This window comes from Cydia pomonella, chromosome 8, assembly GCF_033807575.1.
Source record: "Cydia pomonella isolate Wapato2018A chromosome 8, ilCydPomo1, whole genome shotgun sequence".
Lineage (NCBI taxonomy): Eukaryota > Metazoa > Arthropoda > Insecta > Lepidoptera > Tortricidae > Cydia > Cydia pomonella.
Genome location: NC_084710.1, coordinates 11,114,982 through 11,133,312, shown reverse-complemented (window position 1 = coordinate 11,133,312; position 18,331 = coordinate 11,114,982). Strand labels below are relative to the sequence as shown.

The 18,331-nt window shown below is 37.2% G+C and overlaps 1 protein-coding gene across 2 annotated transcripts in view; it reads right to left on the bottom strand.

Moving 5' to 3' along the window:
- Window positions 1-18,331, bottom strand: part of LOC133520570 (uncharacterized) — a 20,399-nt gene extending 2,068 nt beyond the window's left edge. The window contains exons 1-8 of one of the 2 annotated variants that reach the window (XM_061855074.1): window positions 17,777-18,331; window positions 16,596-16,751; window positions 10,024-10,123; window positions 8,905-9,037; window positions 7,263-7,356; window positions 6,443-6,602; window positions 5,154-5,666; window positions 4,529-4,918 (exon numbers count right to left, since the gene is read on the bottom strand). In XM_061855074.1, the coding sequence (XP_061711058.1) occupies window positions 4,529-4,918; window positions 5,154-5,666; window positions 6,443-6,602; window positions 7,263-7,356; window positions 8,905-9,037; window positions 10,024-10,123; window positions 16,596-16,751; window positions 17,777-17,929 (1,699 nt within the window). In that variant the 5' untranslated portion in view covers window positions 17,930-18,331. Of the gene's footprint in view, window positions 1-4,502; window positions 4,919-5,153; window positions 5,667-6,442; window positions 6,603-7,262; window positions 7,357-8,904; window positions 9,038-10,023; window positions 10,124-16,595; window positions 16,752-17,776 lie in introns of those variants that run through there. The other variant, XM_061855076.1, reaches the window with a different exon arrangement.

The window sequence follows — 18,331 nt, the reverse complement described above, 5'->3', positions numbered from 1 at the left end:
CTGTTAATTGTAAAAATGATATCACGAGTTGCCAACATAATTCTCACACCAAAATCTCGTACCACACACAATACCTACACACTAAACAAACTTCAATCGTAAACAAATATACACATGATCACCTCATTATGCTTTGTTTATTTCAAATAGATTCACTGCTTACTTTAACAATAACAACTATTTGCCACGTTTCTTGCGACTTGTATTTTACCTCACTAAATTGTAATGGATGATTTCACTCTAGTAATAAATGAAATTGACAAAATCTCACCTGCAAGCTCATTGCTATGTGACCCTGAAGACTGCAAGAGTTACTTGGAACCGCACACTGAGTATCTAAAAGTTCTCCATCTTAATATCAGGAGCATAAAATGTAACTTTAATGGATTACAGGTATTGCTGCACCGAGTTGGTTTTCAACTAGATGTGGTAATTCTCTCTGAATGCTGGCTAAGTTCTGCTGGCTTAATCCCCACTTTACCGGGTTATGTCATTTTCAAATCTAAGCATCAAAATCAAAACGATGGTGTTGTAATATATGTCAGAAACATATATAGTGTAACGGTCGAAGAGCCCGCCTTACAAGACGCAAACTGTCTTATTTTAAAAATTAGAAATGATATGGCCATTGTTGCAATCTATCGATCCCCATCGACATACTGTACTAATCCTTTTGTAGAAAGCTTAGATACAACTTTATCTGCATTATCATCTTTTCGGTCTCTCGCTGTCATTGGTGACATAAATATCAATATATCTCCAAACTCTGTTGATCCTCGTTCAGATGACTATCTTCTCCTGACAGCATCACATGCTTTACTTCCGGCGCATACATATCCCACTCGAAATGAAAACTGTTTAGACCACGTAATGTTAAAGACTAATAATAAGGCCAAGGTTTTTGTCTTAAAATCTTTTATTACTGACCACGCCCCGGTGGTCTTCTGTCTGGAATTCAAATCTAAACCTTGCACCTATCACTCATCAGTTAGGGTAGACAAATGCGCAATATCTAAGGATATATCAAATACGGATTTTTCAAACATACTATCACTTAAAGATTCGGATGCAGCCGCTGAAACTTTAATTAACATACTTTCTTCAATTATAACATCAAATTCAACTAATGTACTCAAACCAAGAAGAAGTCGTATATTTAAACCTTGGATTACCCCTGGTCTTCTCCGCTGCATCAAACAACGTGACAGACTTCATTTAAAGTCCAAAAAATATCCGGATAATGCTATCTTAAAAACGACCTACACTAGGTATAGAAACTTTTGTAACAACCTCCTAAAAAATGTCAAAACCACTTACGATAAGCAACAAATGGAGAAGGCCAAGGGTAGGCCTAAGGAAACTTGGAAAGTAATTAAGCAAATAGCTAACATTCAACAAGCTACAGCTACACCAAATGAGCTATTGACCTTGTCCTCGGATCCTACATCTTCTGTTGATTCTGTAAATAATTATTTTGCGAATGTCGGCAGTGTTCTAGCACAAAATATAATTCGTGACACACATAATCAGCAGCCTGCAAGTTATATCCCTACATTGACTCGTCCCCCTGACCCGAACTCCATGGTGATTCTATATGTCCATGATTCAGAAGTCGAGGAAACTATTCTCAGTTTAAAAAATGATTGTTCAGTTGGCTATGATGGCATCTCTACAAGTATTCTAAAGTCTAATCGCACGAAACTTATACCAATTCTTACCTTTATATTCAACTTGAGCATTTCGACGGGTAACTTTCCGAAAGTTTTTAAAAGGGCTCTTATACACCCAATACATAAAAGCGGCATCAAAAATAATGTTAGTAACTATCGTCCCATCTCGGTCCTCACCTGTATCTCAAAGGTTTTCGAAAAGATTCTCAACAAACGCCTAGTTGACTATCTTAATAAACATAATATTTTGGCAGACAATCAATACGGTTTTCGAAGGGGGCGATCTACAGAAGATGCTGTTGTCAAACTTACGTCTCTAATTATTAAGAACCTGGAAGATAAACATAAAACGATTGGTATATTTTTAGACCTCTCTAAGGCGTTTGACACAGTGTCTATACCGACTCTCCTAAAAAAAATGGAAACCATTGGTATTAGAGGAATCTCTTTAGATATCTTTAAAAGTTATTTGACTGACCGATCTCAGAGTGTAATTATTAATAGAACAACAAGTAACGAAGTTCAACTAAACTATGGGGTACCTCAGGGCAGTGTTTTGGGGCCAACACTTTTTCTGATATATATTAACGACCTGTGCTCTCTCCAACTAAAAAATTGCGAGATTATTACGTATGCCGACGACACGGCTCTGATTGTGCATGGGGAGGATTGGTCTAGCGCTAAAGAGGCATCGGAGAATGCACTACATCATGTGTCGCAGTGGCTGTCATCTAATCTTCTTACACTAAATGTAGATAAATCTAAGTTTATAACCTTTTCGCCAACATCTGTTTCGCAACCGAGCGCGGAGTTCTCGGAAATTATTGCTCACAGATGTCCTAGGCAATTAGCTGAGTGTACTTGTTCCTCACTATCGCGTACTTACAGCATTAAATACCTGGGTGTAATAGTTGATAGCAACCTCCGGTGGGAAATACATATTGATACACTTAGTAAGAAAATTAGGAAATTAATCTATATTTTTAAAAACCTTCGCTCAGTAGTCGACCAAATGACATTAAAAATGGTGTACTTTGCCTTGGCACAATCACTGCTAACCTATTGCATTAGTGTATGGGGTGGTGCTGCGAAAACCTTACTCTTGCGCTTAGAAAGAGCGCAACGTGCAGTCTTAAAGGTAATTTTCAAGAAACCCTTCAGGTATCCTACCATTGATCTTTATAGAGAGAGTAAAGTGCTGTCGGTACGAAGTCTATTTTTCCGCCAAGTCATTTTAAAAAAACATAAGACCATAACCTTTGATAAAAATCTCACGAAAAATAAACGTCGAGTTCGTGTCTGTGGTATACAGAAATTTCGCTTGGCAGTTTCAGGACGTCATGTTGATTACCTTAGTTCTAAATTGTACAATAAGGTTAACGACCTTACCGATATATATGCTCTCACACTAAGAGAATGTAAGCAGAAAGTCACTGATTGGCTACAAACGCTAACTTATAACGAGATTGAGGATTGCCTAGCCTCTCATTATTAAAATATAATTCGAGCAACTCTCACACACACACACACACACACACACACACACACACATACACACACACACACACACACGAGCATATTTACAAATTAATCACACTTTCAACTCCTGTGTAACACTAATAGACATTGTGATACGTAAATAGTGTTAACTCTTTGTTTACATATTTTGTATTATTCCGATATTTTTAGTTTTATTTTATTATCAGTTCTGTTGTACACTTGTAGATTTAGTACCAAAACCTATATATTAATATAGGTATACTTAATGTTTTCTCGGGGGTGAGAGCCTGGTGAACTGTAATACAGGTTTATACCTAGTTCAGACTCCAGTCTCTCACAAAGGATCACAACCTCATCTCGAATTTAAATGTTGTTATCATACTGTGAAATTGTTACAAATCCTTTGTGAGCTGATAAATAAACATTTTTATTATTATTATTATTATTATTGTATATGTTGCCTTAACGTAGAGTCCGTCCAAGCTAACTCTGCTTCTATTTTCAGAGAACTAAGTGCAGACGTGCCTTTTTTATTATGGCATTATATTTTCAAAAGTAAAATTTATTATTTATGACGATATTTCCACGGTTTGTCATTGCAGATATAGCTTGGCCTGACTCTAGTCATAATGAACGACATATAGTTTGCATCGATTCGCCGTGGGTTTGTACAATGTACACGGTGTTCGAAAGATGGGTGCAAATTATAAATTGTCACAATATATTCATGTCACCAAACATATATTGGAACGATAGGGTCACTTACACATAATATGAATTTATCTTCTTTTTAACAAAGAATAAAATACAATTAATTAGTGAAAAAAATGGCCAAGAGCATGTCGGGCCATGCTCAGTGTAGGGTTCCGTAGTTACCCGCTTGTCACAATAGGCTGTCTTGAACAGTGGCTATTAGGTGGTGTCCTGTGTATAAGTATTTATAACAAGCAAAAGGGAGTACCATTGCACCACTTTTACTAAAAAGGGAAGACTTTTTGCAAAAACTCAAAAACTGATCAATCGATAATGATTTAGTTTTCATTGAAAGTATTTATTAAGCTTTACTTGCATGAAGGTTTTCATAATATTTGGACCCATGGTTCAAAAGTTAGAAGATTTTTCTTTCGGAGCGAATATTTCCTAAAATATTCTCTTTATCAATGAATGCTTTTTGAAGGCCGCCATTCATTTTAAAAGACTAAAGGCGAAGAAATAACTCCTTTCCTTTACATTACTGTTTTATGTAGGTATTGCAGCTTTCTAGCGATAGACAGACTATAAGGGTTCCTGATTGACTAAGGAACCCTAACAAGTCATGTAAAAACTATGTAGTTATTTGCTTATAATTTATTATTTACTTTCAGATTTTTCAGCAATATCCTTTAGAAAATTCCTCATATTATTGTAACCACTAGTTTGTAGCCTCATATCATCAGGTGAAAGAGGTTTCATTCTTGTTGTAGTTTCTATGATGGGTTCCGTTTCAAGTATTTCTTCTATAAAATCTCGGGTAGGTCTGCTTTTTCTTATTTCTTCAATTTCTTGTACTACATCTTGCTCCGGAGGTTTATAAGTAATATCATAATCAGTGTCCCTAAAAATTTTAGTTGTTTCTTCCCCGTCGTATTCAGGAAAAAAGTAATGCCCAGTAAAATCATAACTTGATTTAACTGCAGAAACTGCTTGTATTTTAATGGGATTGACAAATGGTCTCAGTATTTCTTGTGTTACTTGGTCATTTATTCCATCTGCAACAAGAAATAAGTACAGTCTGTGTGTAAAGAAAAGAGTCGTAGAATGTATCATATCATATCATTTATTCCATTGAAATCATGTTCTTTTGTACATTTTCATGTATTCCCTTACATTCCACGACTCTTCTGTTTCCGCACGGGCTCTATGAAGTTCTTAAAAGCAGAGGAATAATTATATAATATCTCATCTTCTATGCCGAAAAAAAATATATCCGTGAAATTTTATAACCTGTGTGCCTGAACATAACTGCTTCCACCAGATTAACAAGTAATGTTGAATTAACGTAATCTGTGCTGATTGTTTCGGGTTTAGTTGGTGATGTTGCCTTTTTGTAAATTTTATTCAAGAACTCAGCCACTTTTTCATCTTTAAGAATATTTCCAGACGAAGTAGGTACAGTAGTTGCAAGAATAGCTTTCAAAGCTGGGTCATCACTTAGTTTATTTTTTACAATTTTAACAATTTCATCAACTGCTAATTCGTTTTTACATTTGGATACCCCTGGAGTAGTACTGATCGAAAAATGTTCTTTTGTTAATTGAAACAAATGTGAAAAATAATCAAAAGTCGTATTGTCGTCCCCGTACAGGTTTGGGTCATCTGTAGTCAAATTTGTTGTTTGATTATTAATTACGGAGGTTTCGTCTACACGTATAATATCTGTTGTGAGTTCAGCTTCGTCAGATCCAGAGTCTTCTAAATCAGCATTATCAATTCCATGTAAATTAATTGGTTGAGAATCTGAAATAAAGTCAAAATTAATTCTTTTTCTTTCATTTGTTTGTAAACCTAATAATAATGCGGGGTTCTGATAACCCCATCGCCCGCTGGTTTTCCTAGTGCAGTCAAAATGGGACAGCTTGTGGCGAGCTGTTGAGAAAACGCGACCCCACGTACCCGAGTATTCCTGGGGAGTTCTGTCACCCGACAGGCAGGTGGGTACGACAGGATCCTCTGCCTCTGGCTTGCCTTAGCCAGCGATCCCGACTTGAGCCGTGAGAACTGCGTTCTCCAAGGGTAGAAGTGGAAACGTAAGTGGAAAGCCAACTGGCTATATGTTTAAAATCCAGTGACACCTATCGACCTTCAGCCCTCATACTTGGCCTTGAGCCATTGTATGTCGCTTTTTGTGAGGATGAGTCACTGTCAACCGTAAATGTTGGAAAGGTGGTTTTTTATTAGCCCAGTTTTTAGTCCAGTATTTAGTCCCTCGCTTTCACTCAATAGCCTAGTTCATTTTAGATTCCATCAACTCTCAATAGTCCTTACACCCTAACGGGTGCTGGCTCTGCGTCCCATGCCCCCATGACACGTGGGTCAGGGCAGCATCCACTCGATGTACCCCTTACTTTTCATTGAAGGGTCTCTACACTCATTTGTGTTGTTGACATCTCAAATGTCCGGATCACCATTGTTCATCAACACATACAAAATAAAACTTGTACGCTAAACAACTTTTATATCTATCTTCCACAATAAACTTATTTCAGAAAAAAATATTAATATAATCCACTTACTACATAATGTCTTATAAGTGTCACTAGTACCATAGTCACATTTGCCAGGTCGCCCAGCTGTATAAACTGGTTGATTTATTTGGTTCCCTAAAGGAGCGAAATTGCATACTAATCTGTATACTACTCGATCTTTTTTCTCCTCTGAATCTTTGAAATACTCCTGTAAATAAAGATTATTAATAACCACTTATTATAAAATAAGACCATTGTGTTCCATCTTGATAAATGATTACTTATTCCAACTAGATAAATAATACTAGCCTCCAAACTCAACTAAGAAATTAAATACAATTACAAATATGAAATCAATGAAATATGTAGGTATTTAGATAAGTATTTTAATAATTGCTTCTTTAAGGTCAATCAAAACTCAATTAATTATCATTGATTAATCTGCCATATACGAATAACCATGACGATGGTGATGGTGATTCGATCCTATTATCCTTCATTAGGGGCATAGGACTCGCAGAAAAAAAAACATTTGTCACGATTTTGAGCGGTAAATTACATCTCTTCACAGCTGAGACCAGGCGGGGCAGCATGGTTGCATTTTTATCGCCTGTCACTATACCTGTGACTTTCGCACGTAAGTGCCTCTTAGAACGTGACAGGCATGGTTACAGGCGATAAAAATGCCACCATGCTGCCCCCGCAGTTAAGGCAACCTCATTCTCAACTGATCACCTCGATGTACTGTGAGGCCGCCCCGACCGTCTACTGCCATTCGATTGCCAGCAAAGACTCAGCTTGGGGCGCTTGGACAGGATTAACCACTTTAGTACCTAACCGTCACGTCCGTGGCATAATAATATCTTACTTTGAATTTCACTCCTCCACACCCCACTTGGTATGAAGCTGCCCATACGAGTTGAGTGAATTGATTGTAACTGGAAGGTCCTGATTCCCTGGATCTGAAAAAATACATTATACGGCGTACAGTGAATAAACCGAGAGCCAAAAACAGATTTCCATGACCAATCGCCACCCGGGCGAAACTCGTATATTGGTGAACGGCCATGTATAGTGAAACCTTGTAGACGTCAGATGCCGCTCCGTTGGTAGATAAGGTGCCGCTCCGTGGGGACCTTATACATCTCCAAACTTAATGTATTAACCGCGGAGACTATACGTCTCTGTCATATTGTATCATATACTTGACTTGGTACATACTAGTTATGTACAGAATGTAGAATTAGTTTATGAGACTGCTAGTTTAACAGTCCAGACGCGGTTTATTTATTTAGTATAAATTTTATTTTGACACTTGAAGAGACTTTACACCTCCAAATTTTATTAGTATTAGTACTCTGACATTGGGGACCTTTTACATCTCCAGATTTAATGTGTTTTTAACCATAGAGACATTTCTATTGAATTGTAGTAATTATTTATTTTAAGATTATTATAATGTAATGTTTATCCAGGTATTGGCTGTTGTAGTTATAAATGTTGTTATGTATTTTTCATGTCACTAATGATGTTACTATAAATGTTGTATTAACTTGTAAAAGAGCCCTTGAGGCCTACTTGCAGAATACATTTTTGAATTTTGAATTGAGGAATGGCAACCACCGAAACACGAAAAAAAAATTTTTTCATCGCCTCCCGTTTGATACTTTGTCACATGATAGTTCAGATGCTATTGTTAGTTAAAAAAATCGTCAGTCGGTTTTATCGCGGTGGTAAGAACGTCAGCTGGTCGCATGAACATGTAAAAAATAAGCGCTTTTATTTTAAATTATGATAGCATCTAAACTATCATCTGACAAAGTATCCGCCGAGAGGCGAGGCGATCACTGACGATATAAGCTCCTGGCCTGGGCTGGCTGGATATAAGTCTAGACCATTTCCACTCGATCGAACAGGCCTCGGTCCGTCCATACCAAGACTATTTTTAAAAACTAAAGTATTCCTCATTTTACTGTATAAGTGTGACTTCAAATTAGGCTACGGTTTTCCTTAACAAGCGAGTGGGCCTTAGAAAAAAATTACTGTCGTAAAAATTAAATACATTTCATACAATTTCTTTCCAAGGTTATCTTTAAAAAAAATCGCTACGTAACCGAGAAAATTATACCAGGAATTGTACGAATATAATTATTTATAAAATTAAAATTCTGATTTCATTTCATTTTCATGGCGCCTACGGCTTTTCTGAAATTATATTCATTGTATCTTTGTTTGGGGAATATTATAAATACCTAAATATGACTGGAATAATAATATTAATATTGTAGCGAGTTATGACTCGCCAAGTAACGATACAATCATTAAAAACGTTCTTGATAATCACTGTTTAATCACTGGAAAAGCAGGCAGTGCAGTGGCTCTCGCTGATGCTTAATAATAGTAGGTAAGCATGGTGCCATTCACGTTCAATAGCGGCAGGCCTAGGGCGTACGCCTTGGCTGCTGTCGTGGTGTTTTCCCTTGTCATGTTCTCTATTACTAGCAACTCACGGGCGATATCTCGACATCACGCTTGCGTTCACGTTTAACAGTTGTAGGTACCACACGTCGACGAGCGCCGGCGGCGTCAAACCTGGTGCTTCGCCATACACTGTAGCGATGTTTTGTCCGACCCGCATACTCTCTATGGAATAGAATAATTAATAATATTTATAAACTGCAAGCTGTATGGTGGAATATCAGCGCCAATAGCGCCATTTATCAATACTGGTATTCTTAAAACACGAATTAGTTTACATACCTATAGTTCGAGTCATAATCATCCACGATGACGCGTAGATTTGTCAAATCTATCCTTTAATAACATGACAATACGAGTGAAGGAACGCGTCGCGCGTCGTCGTGAATAACACGACACTATCTATACCGGGTGGGCCTATACTATAACATGAGCAAAAAGGTGACACTTGTGTTCAACAACTTTTTAAACATTATGAAGTCTTTAAGCTTCCTATTTTTCATACAAATTAAATATTATCTTCAATGTATGCATCATCATTGTAATTAACGTTGCTTGTCAATCCTTAAACATAACAAAATTCACAATACATTTATATATATTATAAGACGAAATGTAGGTATTGCAAATTTAGTTATGTTTAAAACGTGACAAGCAACGTCAATTACACTGATGATGACGTACATTGAATATAATATATTTTAATTTGTATGAAAAATAGGAAGTTTAAAGACTTCATAATGTTTAAAAAATTGTTGAACAAAAGCGTCATCAGTTGAGGAGTATAGTTGATGTTTAATAAAACTTGTTTGCTCGTGTTACAGGTCACACCCCGTATATGTAGTAAAAAAAAGTCTTAGTCACAACCTGTTTCAAATGCATGTTTTTGTTTTAATATGTACAACCTACCTGATGTATTTAAAAGCTGCTACTTTCAAAGAGAAACGCAATAGGCCAATAAGTGAGAGAATCGGTCTATACAGAAAAGCGGTCGTCCCCTTTCCTCTTAACATTCTTAAATAGTTTTTACTGGTGCGTGAAATTGGTGTTTTATATTGGGTTTATTTCCTCGCCACGCTTCGCTACCTCGCTCTGCTCTAGTTCAATCTGGTGGATACTCACTCAATAGATAAGAATACGTAAGTAGCTACCTATATCGCGACATTCATCTTCCACTTCTCCAGCGTCTTTGTTAGACACGCATTGGTCGGCCCAGCGCTGCGCGGATTCGGCCAGCTCTTCATTCCACTCCTACATCGAGAAAATATGCCACTGTTATTAAGGCAAGGATATTTGCGTCGCACTGGTAGAAGTCAAATACATAACTCTGTCCCAAAAATACTCCAAGCGACAAAGGATACATTCGGGTTGTAACAGCGTTACAGCAGCGTTAGGTACTGCTACAGAGTCACTATTACGGTCAATTTCCTTGATAAATTGTGTTGTTGATGATACGATTAGAACGATCAATCCGTCACTCAGTTTATCAAGGATATTGATATTGACATCACCAGCTGCTGCAATCGTAAACGTCGCAATCACAATGCTTGTTGGTCCAGCGTTGCAGTAGCGGCAATTCGGTGATATCCAGTGATCGGCACGGACGGTGCCACACCGCGGGATTCCTATAGAAATTATAATATGAACATGAACGGAAATGACTCCATTTGGTAGTAATTTTATTGAGTGTTGTTATAAATAAGATTTTACTCAGAATCCCGCGGTGTGGCACCCTCCGTGCCGATCACTGGTGATGTAGTGAGTTGTGTTTCCAGAGTTTGCGGAGAGATTGCAATCCAGTGTTTTTGTCCTATATGTTAATCTTAACTTATGTACAAAATGATATTATGTACTTCTTCCGCAATTACTCTAATCATAGAAATAACACAGCGTAACTAAAACATCGGGCAACTACCAAACGAGCCGTCTAAGAGAAAGATGCAGTAAGTTTTGGTACCTATTCTAAAGCCTTATCTCAAAAGGCTTTATCTATTTGATCTAAGGTGCCACAATGTATTTTATGACTGACATCGGATGTTTTACCGGCTAGCTATAAAGAAGGCATATTGAAATAAAAACGAGATCGCCTACATTTTAGGGCGAAGAAATATTAACACGCATGATCTTAAATCATTATTTAAATTTCTATGCTGAGTATTAAGTTACCTATACATATTGGGCCAACGAAGGCCAATCTTAGTGACGCGGTTATGCGTTAGTGGAAGCAAGCGAAACTGCAATTAATCGGTCAATCTGTTGCAAAGATGAACGGAAAACCAACAAGTTATACACAAACAAGCATGTAGACTCTCACCTCATCCTGCAACGGCTGCAACTCACTTCGTGTTTTGTTATTGCGTTGCGTTGCGAGAAACATGAGTGCAACTCTCAAAGCAAGTATAATATAGAGTTGGCACATGCTTGCGAATGTGAGGGAGAAAACATATGCAGTACGCCATTCCGTAACGAAATTAAAAACACGTTTTAACATTCCTGACAACACACTACAGTTTTGACGTAGCAGTAGCACTTAGGCCTTTTTATATGTAGGCAGAAATAAAAAGTGAGACAATGACAAGAACAAACAATAATTGCGAAAGTTCCATAAGACCAGTTTCGTTCGGTCATCTGTCCCTCCCCTTGTCACCTCTACAGGTAGTAGTACCTATTCTCTCTCTGAGGCACAACTTAATAGCAAATCGCGAAGTAAATTGCGGTTATTTACAAAATAATGAAGCTAAACCATCTCAGTTGCGACATGGGTTTAGATATTTCATTCTAATGATGAAGGGACTAAGAATCCCAGTTTTGGGATCAACGCATATTATACTAGTAGCTCTGTGAGCTGTAGACCATAGCTTATGGCTCCTCTACACGATGGCCCAGCGTAGGCAAGTCCTAGGGGCGCATTTATGCGTTAGAGCAGCGGTTCCTAACTTGGGGTAATTACCCCCGTAGTGGTAAATCTGGTATTTTACGAAGGTAATAAGCTCAATTAAATATAGCAGAAATTAGACCTGTAAGAAAGAATATTGATATTTATTGGGAGTAGGGGTAAAATCGGGTTCCCTAGTTAGTCATAGGGGTGGCAGAACTGACAAGGTTAGGAACCACTGCGTTAGAGGGAGCAAGTGATATTGCTATCTCATTTCACCGCATAGCTGCGTCCCTTAGATTGGCCTACGCTGGGCCATCGTGTAGAGGATCCCTTAAAACTGAATAAATGTATGGCTCCGCTGTTTAGAAGAATTTATAAAAACTAAATTGACAAAAAAACATAATTATCGAATAGGATGGTCCAACTTTGTATGTAGAAAAAAGTTGAAAGGATTTTATCTTCACATGGCTCCCTTTATAGAACAGTAATCTATGTGCCAAAGAACTCATTTGCGAATGATTAGGTGGTCGCTATGATTTTGTGATTTTCAATATCCTCATACAAATAAAAAAATGTAAAGTTACCTAAAACAAAAAAAAAACGATCGGCATCTTTTTTAGCATACTTATAAATAATAAATAAAACGAATAAAGAGCCCTTAAAGACATTTCCAAAGCAGAATTATTGATGGGTCAATTTATTTTCATACTATTTTGTATAGCAGTATTGTTTCATTTATAGCGACCTCTAAATAATGTTAATAGCTTTTAATTTTTTAGACAATAGATACTTTTTCGTATATCAGAATTTAAAAAGCCCGCAGGGAAAAGGAATTTTCATTAATTATTAAATAAGAAAACTTTGTAGACACTTAAAGGGTGTAGCTGGATAGCCTAGGAAAAATTGCCCCCAGCGATTTTGGGCCGAAACTGTAATCAAACGATGCCTTTTGGGGAGGTTATACTCTGCACAAAGTTTCATCCCTCTGTTACCCCCTGGGGGTGAAAAACACCCGATTAACCCCAAAACTGTTTTAATTATTTTTTCCTAAACTATGAAAGTGACGAATTTGAAATTTTGTACAAATATTAATAAGACTAAAAGCTATGTGCTAAAAAAATATTAACCTGGTCGTTACTGCTAGAAAGCTGAAATTCGGCATGGATATATAAATCAATAAAGCCGACAAAGTCCTACAATAAAATCTAAAAATTTAATTTTTTTGAGGGTACCCCAAAAATTCACCCCTACACGTAAAGTGGGGGTGATTTTTTTTTTTGCTTCGATCCTACAGTGTGGGGTATCGTTGGAAAGGTATTTCAAAACTAATAGGGGTCTTCAACAAACATTTTTTTATAAAGTGAATATATTCGGAGATAATCGCTCCGAAAGAAAAAAAAAATGTGTCCCCCCCCTCTAACTTTTGAACCATAGGTCCAAAAAATATGAAAAAAATCGTGGAAGTAGAGCTTAAGAAAGACATTAAATGAAAACTATAGCGGACATGATCAGTTTAGCTGTTTTTGAGTTATCGCAAAAAGTTTCCCCTTCATAGTAAAAAGACTTTAATTAGGTACTGATTGTGCAAATTTGCCTATTTGTTTAACTCGCGTGAAAGGTACCGTTTCATCCCTTGGTTAAATTGTGACGGAAGAGTAACTACGGAACCCTACACTGAGCGTGGCCCGACATGCTCTTGGCCGGTTTTTTTTAATTATTTTGTTTTCGGGTCCGAGACGTTGCGTATTAAGCATGATATGAGTATAATGATTAGTGGCTACGAAATAGTACGTTTATTTTAATTTCGCAATGTTCCTTCTGGAGTAGGTCCATGAAACTTTTGTATAATGTAGAATATAAACTGGTTCATCTGTGAAAAAAAAATGGTGTGTGTACCATGAGCCAAACTTGATATACAGGGTGATTCTTTTTTTATTTTTGTTTTTTTTACAAGAAATTAAATGGTTAGGGGGTTAATATTTTTTTAGCACATAGCTTTTAGTCTTATTAATATTTGTACAAAATTTCAAATTCGTCACTTTCATAGTTTAGGAAAAAATAATTAAAACAGTTTTGGGGTTAATCGGGTGTTTTTCACCCCCAGGGGGTAACAGAGGGATGAAACTTTGTGCAGAGTATAACCTCCCCAAAAGGCATCGTTTGATTACAGTTTCGGCCCAAAATCGCTGGGGGCAATTTTTCCTAGGCTATCCTGCTACACCCTTTACTGCCATCTTTGGACACATGATTAAAACTTTTGGAACGTTATGGTGCCATCGCTCGAAACGATGCTGTCAATCATTTGGCCTTTTATCTATTAGATGGCGCCACTTTTAGGTCTTTAACAATTTTAACATATATTAGTAAACGAATAAGGATCAAAAAGATCATCAAGGAAAGGAAAGTCAAATGGCGTTCTACAAATCTCGTTTTCGTTCTCGTTTTTTATCATGTGTCGAAAGATATAGCAGCCATTTTACTGTAGTAACAAAATTTTGTTTGACAATCCACCTCCATTTCAATTTCTGTTTGCCAACGCCTACAAAATGGGAAGGAAAGAGAAAATACTCCCTTTCCCGTTTCCAAACGCCCACAGTTAGTCGGTCATCCCCTGAATGGTAAAAGTAGAACCACCTCCATCTTCGTCGGCAGAAGAAGGGCCATCAGAGCTTCACTCTGTAGTGTTTTATCTCTATAGGATTTGGCAATTTAATCCGCTAAAACATCATTTTGCTACATCGAATACCTTGACTAAAATATCAACAGAAGATATATAATAAATCTTCGGAACATTGTGTTCCTGCAAATTTGTGCCCTGAATTTTTGTAGACAAGATTATAGCAAGCATCGCTGGCTCTTAGTAATCTATATGCACCAAAATTTTCTAAATGAATGCCACGAACCGTACCGAAACTTTCTGCGGCGACTGCACGCAGGAAATATTCTAAAAAATCGTTTCCCTCTTTTAGCTATGATATATAAAAAAAAATATTAAGGCAATATAACATACATTTACGTTTAAACTTCTATTCCTAATATAATATCAATATTCCAATCTACAACTACATCTCTATAGCAAAGCCAAAGTTGATAAATTAATCTAAATGCAAAAACTGCTCAGATTTTTTTAAAACATGTACCCGTTTTCGCCTGCGCAACTGTCCGTCTCCTTGAACTTTAACGGCCGTAAAAAAAGTTGAAACAATAAAACTGAAACGAATACGCTTTGCTCGCGCTTCGTGCTCGCTTGATCAACAATACGAAATTTAAATACAAAAAAAATACAAAATGTTACAATTCAGGGAATAGATCCAGGGTCCTCTTCTCTCTCCCTGTTACAAAGCTTAGTCAATAAAAAATAGGAAATTAAAGTGCAAAAAAAAACAAAAAAGTTTCCATTGTTCGGGATTTAAGCCCGGAACCTCATGATTGTAAAGCTAGTGTATTCCAATTGAGCCACGAATGGATATATGTGACATGGTGAAATTAGGCTACTTATTCTCGAGTATAACCTAAATATCTAAATACCCCTAAACCAGCGTTCTAAAATATCTGAATTTTTCGCAAATCACTCTGTAACCATGTCTCACAAGGAGGAAACTCTTATGATATCGATACGGCTATTTGTTTAGGCGCGACGTACCATGACTCCGCCATTTTGAAAAAATTCCAAAAACTGGATCGACAAAAAAATTCTATTTGATCATAGAATATGGTCGCAAAATTTCACGCGAATCGGTTGAGAATTGCGACCTGTAGAGGAGAACATCCGGACATACGAAAGCAGATTGCGCGAGTCAAAACGTAGACCTACGCTACGCTTCGGTCAATCAACAAGCGAGAAGCAATCCCAACAGCTTTCTGAAAGTATTATCCGATAGATACGACTGTCGAATATGGAGGCACCTGGTAGTTTTGACTGGGCGACCTACGTTGTTTTGTTCCTTCTTAGTTGTATAGGTTAATTAGTAAATACTAACACTAGTTATTAGGTACGTAGCTTAGGTAAACTAACAAAATCTATGGATTATAAAGATCTGAAATAAATGATAATTTAATTTATATTTATGAGTTCGTGATACTGTGCGTACCTACCCCTTTTTAGGGTTCCGTAGTTAACTAGGAACCCTTATAGTTTCGCCATGTTCGTCTGTCTGTCTGTCTGTCCGAGGCTTTGCTCCGTGGTCGTTAGTGCTAGAAAGCTGAAATTTGGCATGGATATATAAATCAATAAAGCCGACAAAGTCGTAGAATAAAATCTAAAAAAATATTTTTTTTGGGTACCTCCCCTACACGTAAAGTGGGGGTGACATTTTTTTTGCTTCAACCCTATACAGTGTGGGATATCGTTTGAAAGGTCTTTCAAAACTAATAGGGGTCTTCAACAAACATGTTTTGATAAAGTGAATATATTCGGAGATAATCGCTCCGAGAGAAAAAAAATGTGCCCCCCCCCCCTCTAACTTTTGAACCAAAGGTCAAAAAAATATGAAAAAAATCGTGGAAGTAGAGCTTAAGAAAGACATTAAATGAAAACTATAGCGGACATGATCAGTTTAGCTGTTTTTGAGTTATCGCAAAAAGTTTCCCCTTCATAGTAAAAAGATGCAGTTCATCCCTTGGTTAATAATCTACTATACTTTAAGCTCCAGTTTAGCTTATTGTGACGGAAGAATAACTACGTAACCCTACTTTGAGCATAGCCCGATATGCTCTTGGCCGATTTTTTTTTCGATGTCGTACCGCCTCTAGATAACTCAATAGATAAAATAGCAAACATAATTCTCCGCTAGGTCGACACCCACACCCGAGAGACGTACCAAATTTACCCTTTGCAAAGATTACCATTTTAAACATATCCTCGGCGGGGGGCAATGACCGGATATCGCCTGATGCCACTTTATCGCGTCGGGCATTTATCTTGTCGAGGATTAACTGTTTGTCCTTGTCGCTTTTTATCGTCAGCTCGTAGTCGAAGCAGTGAGCGGCAGGACCCGGAGTCTGCAATGTGATATCAGTCCAAATAATTAAGAAAGAAAGACTGCTAGATATAGGTTTGCCGCCCATAAGGTTCTCCACAACGCGCGGTACCCTCATTAAAAGTTTCCCTGCGATCTTGAACAGATTATCGCCCACCTCATTAGGAGCTTTTTCATGCTACGATTTCGCAAATGAATAATTAGTGCATTTAAAACCATAATGTCGAGATTGTCGAGTATAAAGTTAAAAGCTCCTTAAAGGCAGTTGAGGCTAATGCACCAATAAACACAACAAAATAGGTTGATATATTTTTTCTTTATAACTTCAATATTGTTAGGTATTGGTAGGTAGGTAGTCTTTTTTAATTTCCCGGTAACAGTGTTTGATATTTAAGTACCTAGTGAAAGTGAAATCTTGACTCTGCGCACAAGTGTTGGCCGAACGTTAATTGCAACTGACCATTAACCATTACAAATTGAACCGTAAACCGTAACGTACGGTTACAGTTTACGGTTCAATTTGTAATGGTTAATGGTCAATTGCATTAACGTTTCAGCCAACACTGCTGCGCACCGTACCGGTGCTAAAGCTTTTGTAATAAACCCTTAATACTCTAACTGTACCCACGCTACTATGATTTAAAGTAGCAAAAGTCATCTAAGAGTAAGAAACCCCCTTCATGCTTATTACGTATTCATTTGCCAATTTGGATTCGTTGAGCTGAGTAGCGATAAAATCGCAAATTCAAATGAATGCTAGATGTGAGCAGCTTTAAATTATAATTTCTACCACAGTATTCTTCTGTTAGGTGGCGCAATTGTAATTGTAACCCTTCGCTTCCCATTGAAGCGATATCGGGTCAGCAAAGGGAATCAAAACTCAATTCTAAATTTGAAACTTCAAGCTCGTTTTTGGCTAGCAAGATCCCAGGGAGTTACAAGCGGGGTTAAAACATCAAAATCATATTATATTTCTCGATAGGTAAACTTTTACGGGACATGATACAAAGTCCATGTAATTATTCTATCTTATTATATATCTCTTACCTGAAATTTACACAAGGTATGTTGTTTTTTCATGCACAAGTTTGAATTGCAATATTTGTTAACACAATCTGAATAGAACACGCCGCAAAACAAAACGTAAAAAAATATGCGAGACAACATTTGGTTACGAAATAACGAATAAAATATAATCATAACAAATTAAAAACTGTATTGTATACAATGAAGTTAATAACATCATAAGGTCTAGGTGGCTGCGAGACTCGATGCAACAACTTGGCGCTCTTGGTAGTGATAAATATTACGCAGATTACGCGAGGCTCTGAAGATAAAAAGACCTGGAATGTTGACAAAGAAAGTTATCTTCCACCAGGACAATGCACGTGTTCACAGTCACTAAAATCGATGGCGGAGATTGCCAAATGTGGGTTTGAATTATAGCCCCACCAACCCTATTCACCCGATTTAAAAATTTAAAAAAACATATGGGTGGTATGAAATTTTCAAGCAACGCCGAGGTCCAAGCTGAAGTGGATGCCTATTTTGAAGGTCTCGAGGAAAGCTTCTTCAAAAGTGGTGAAATGGCTCTGGAATCCA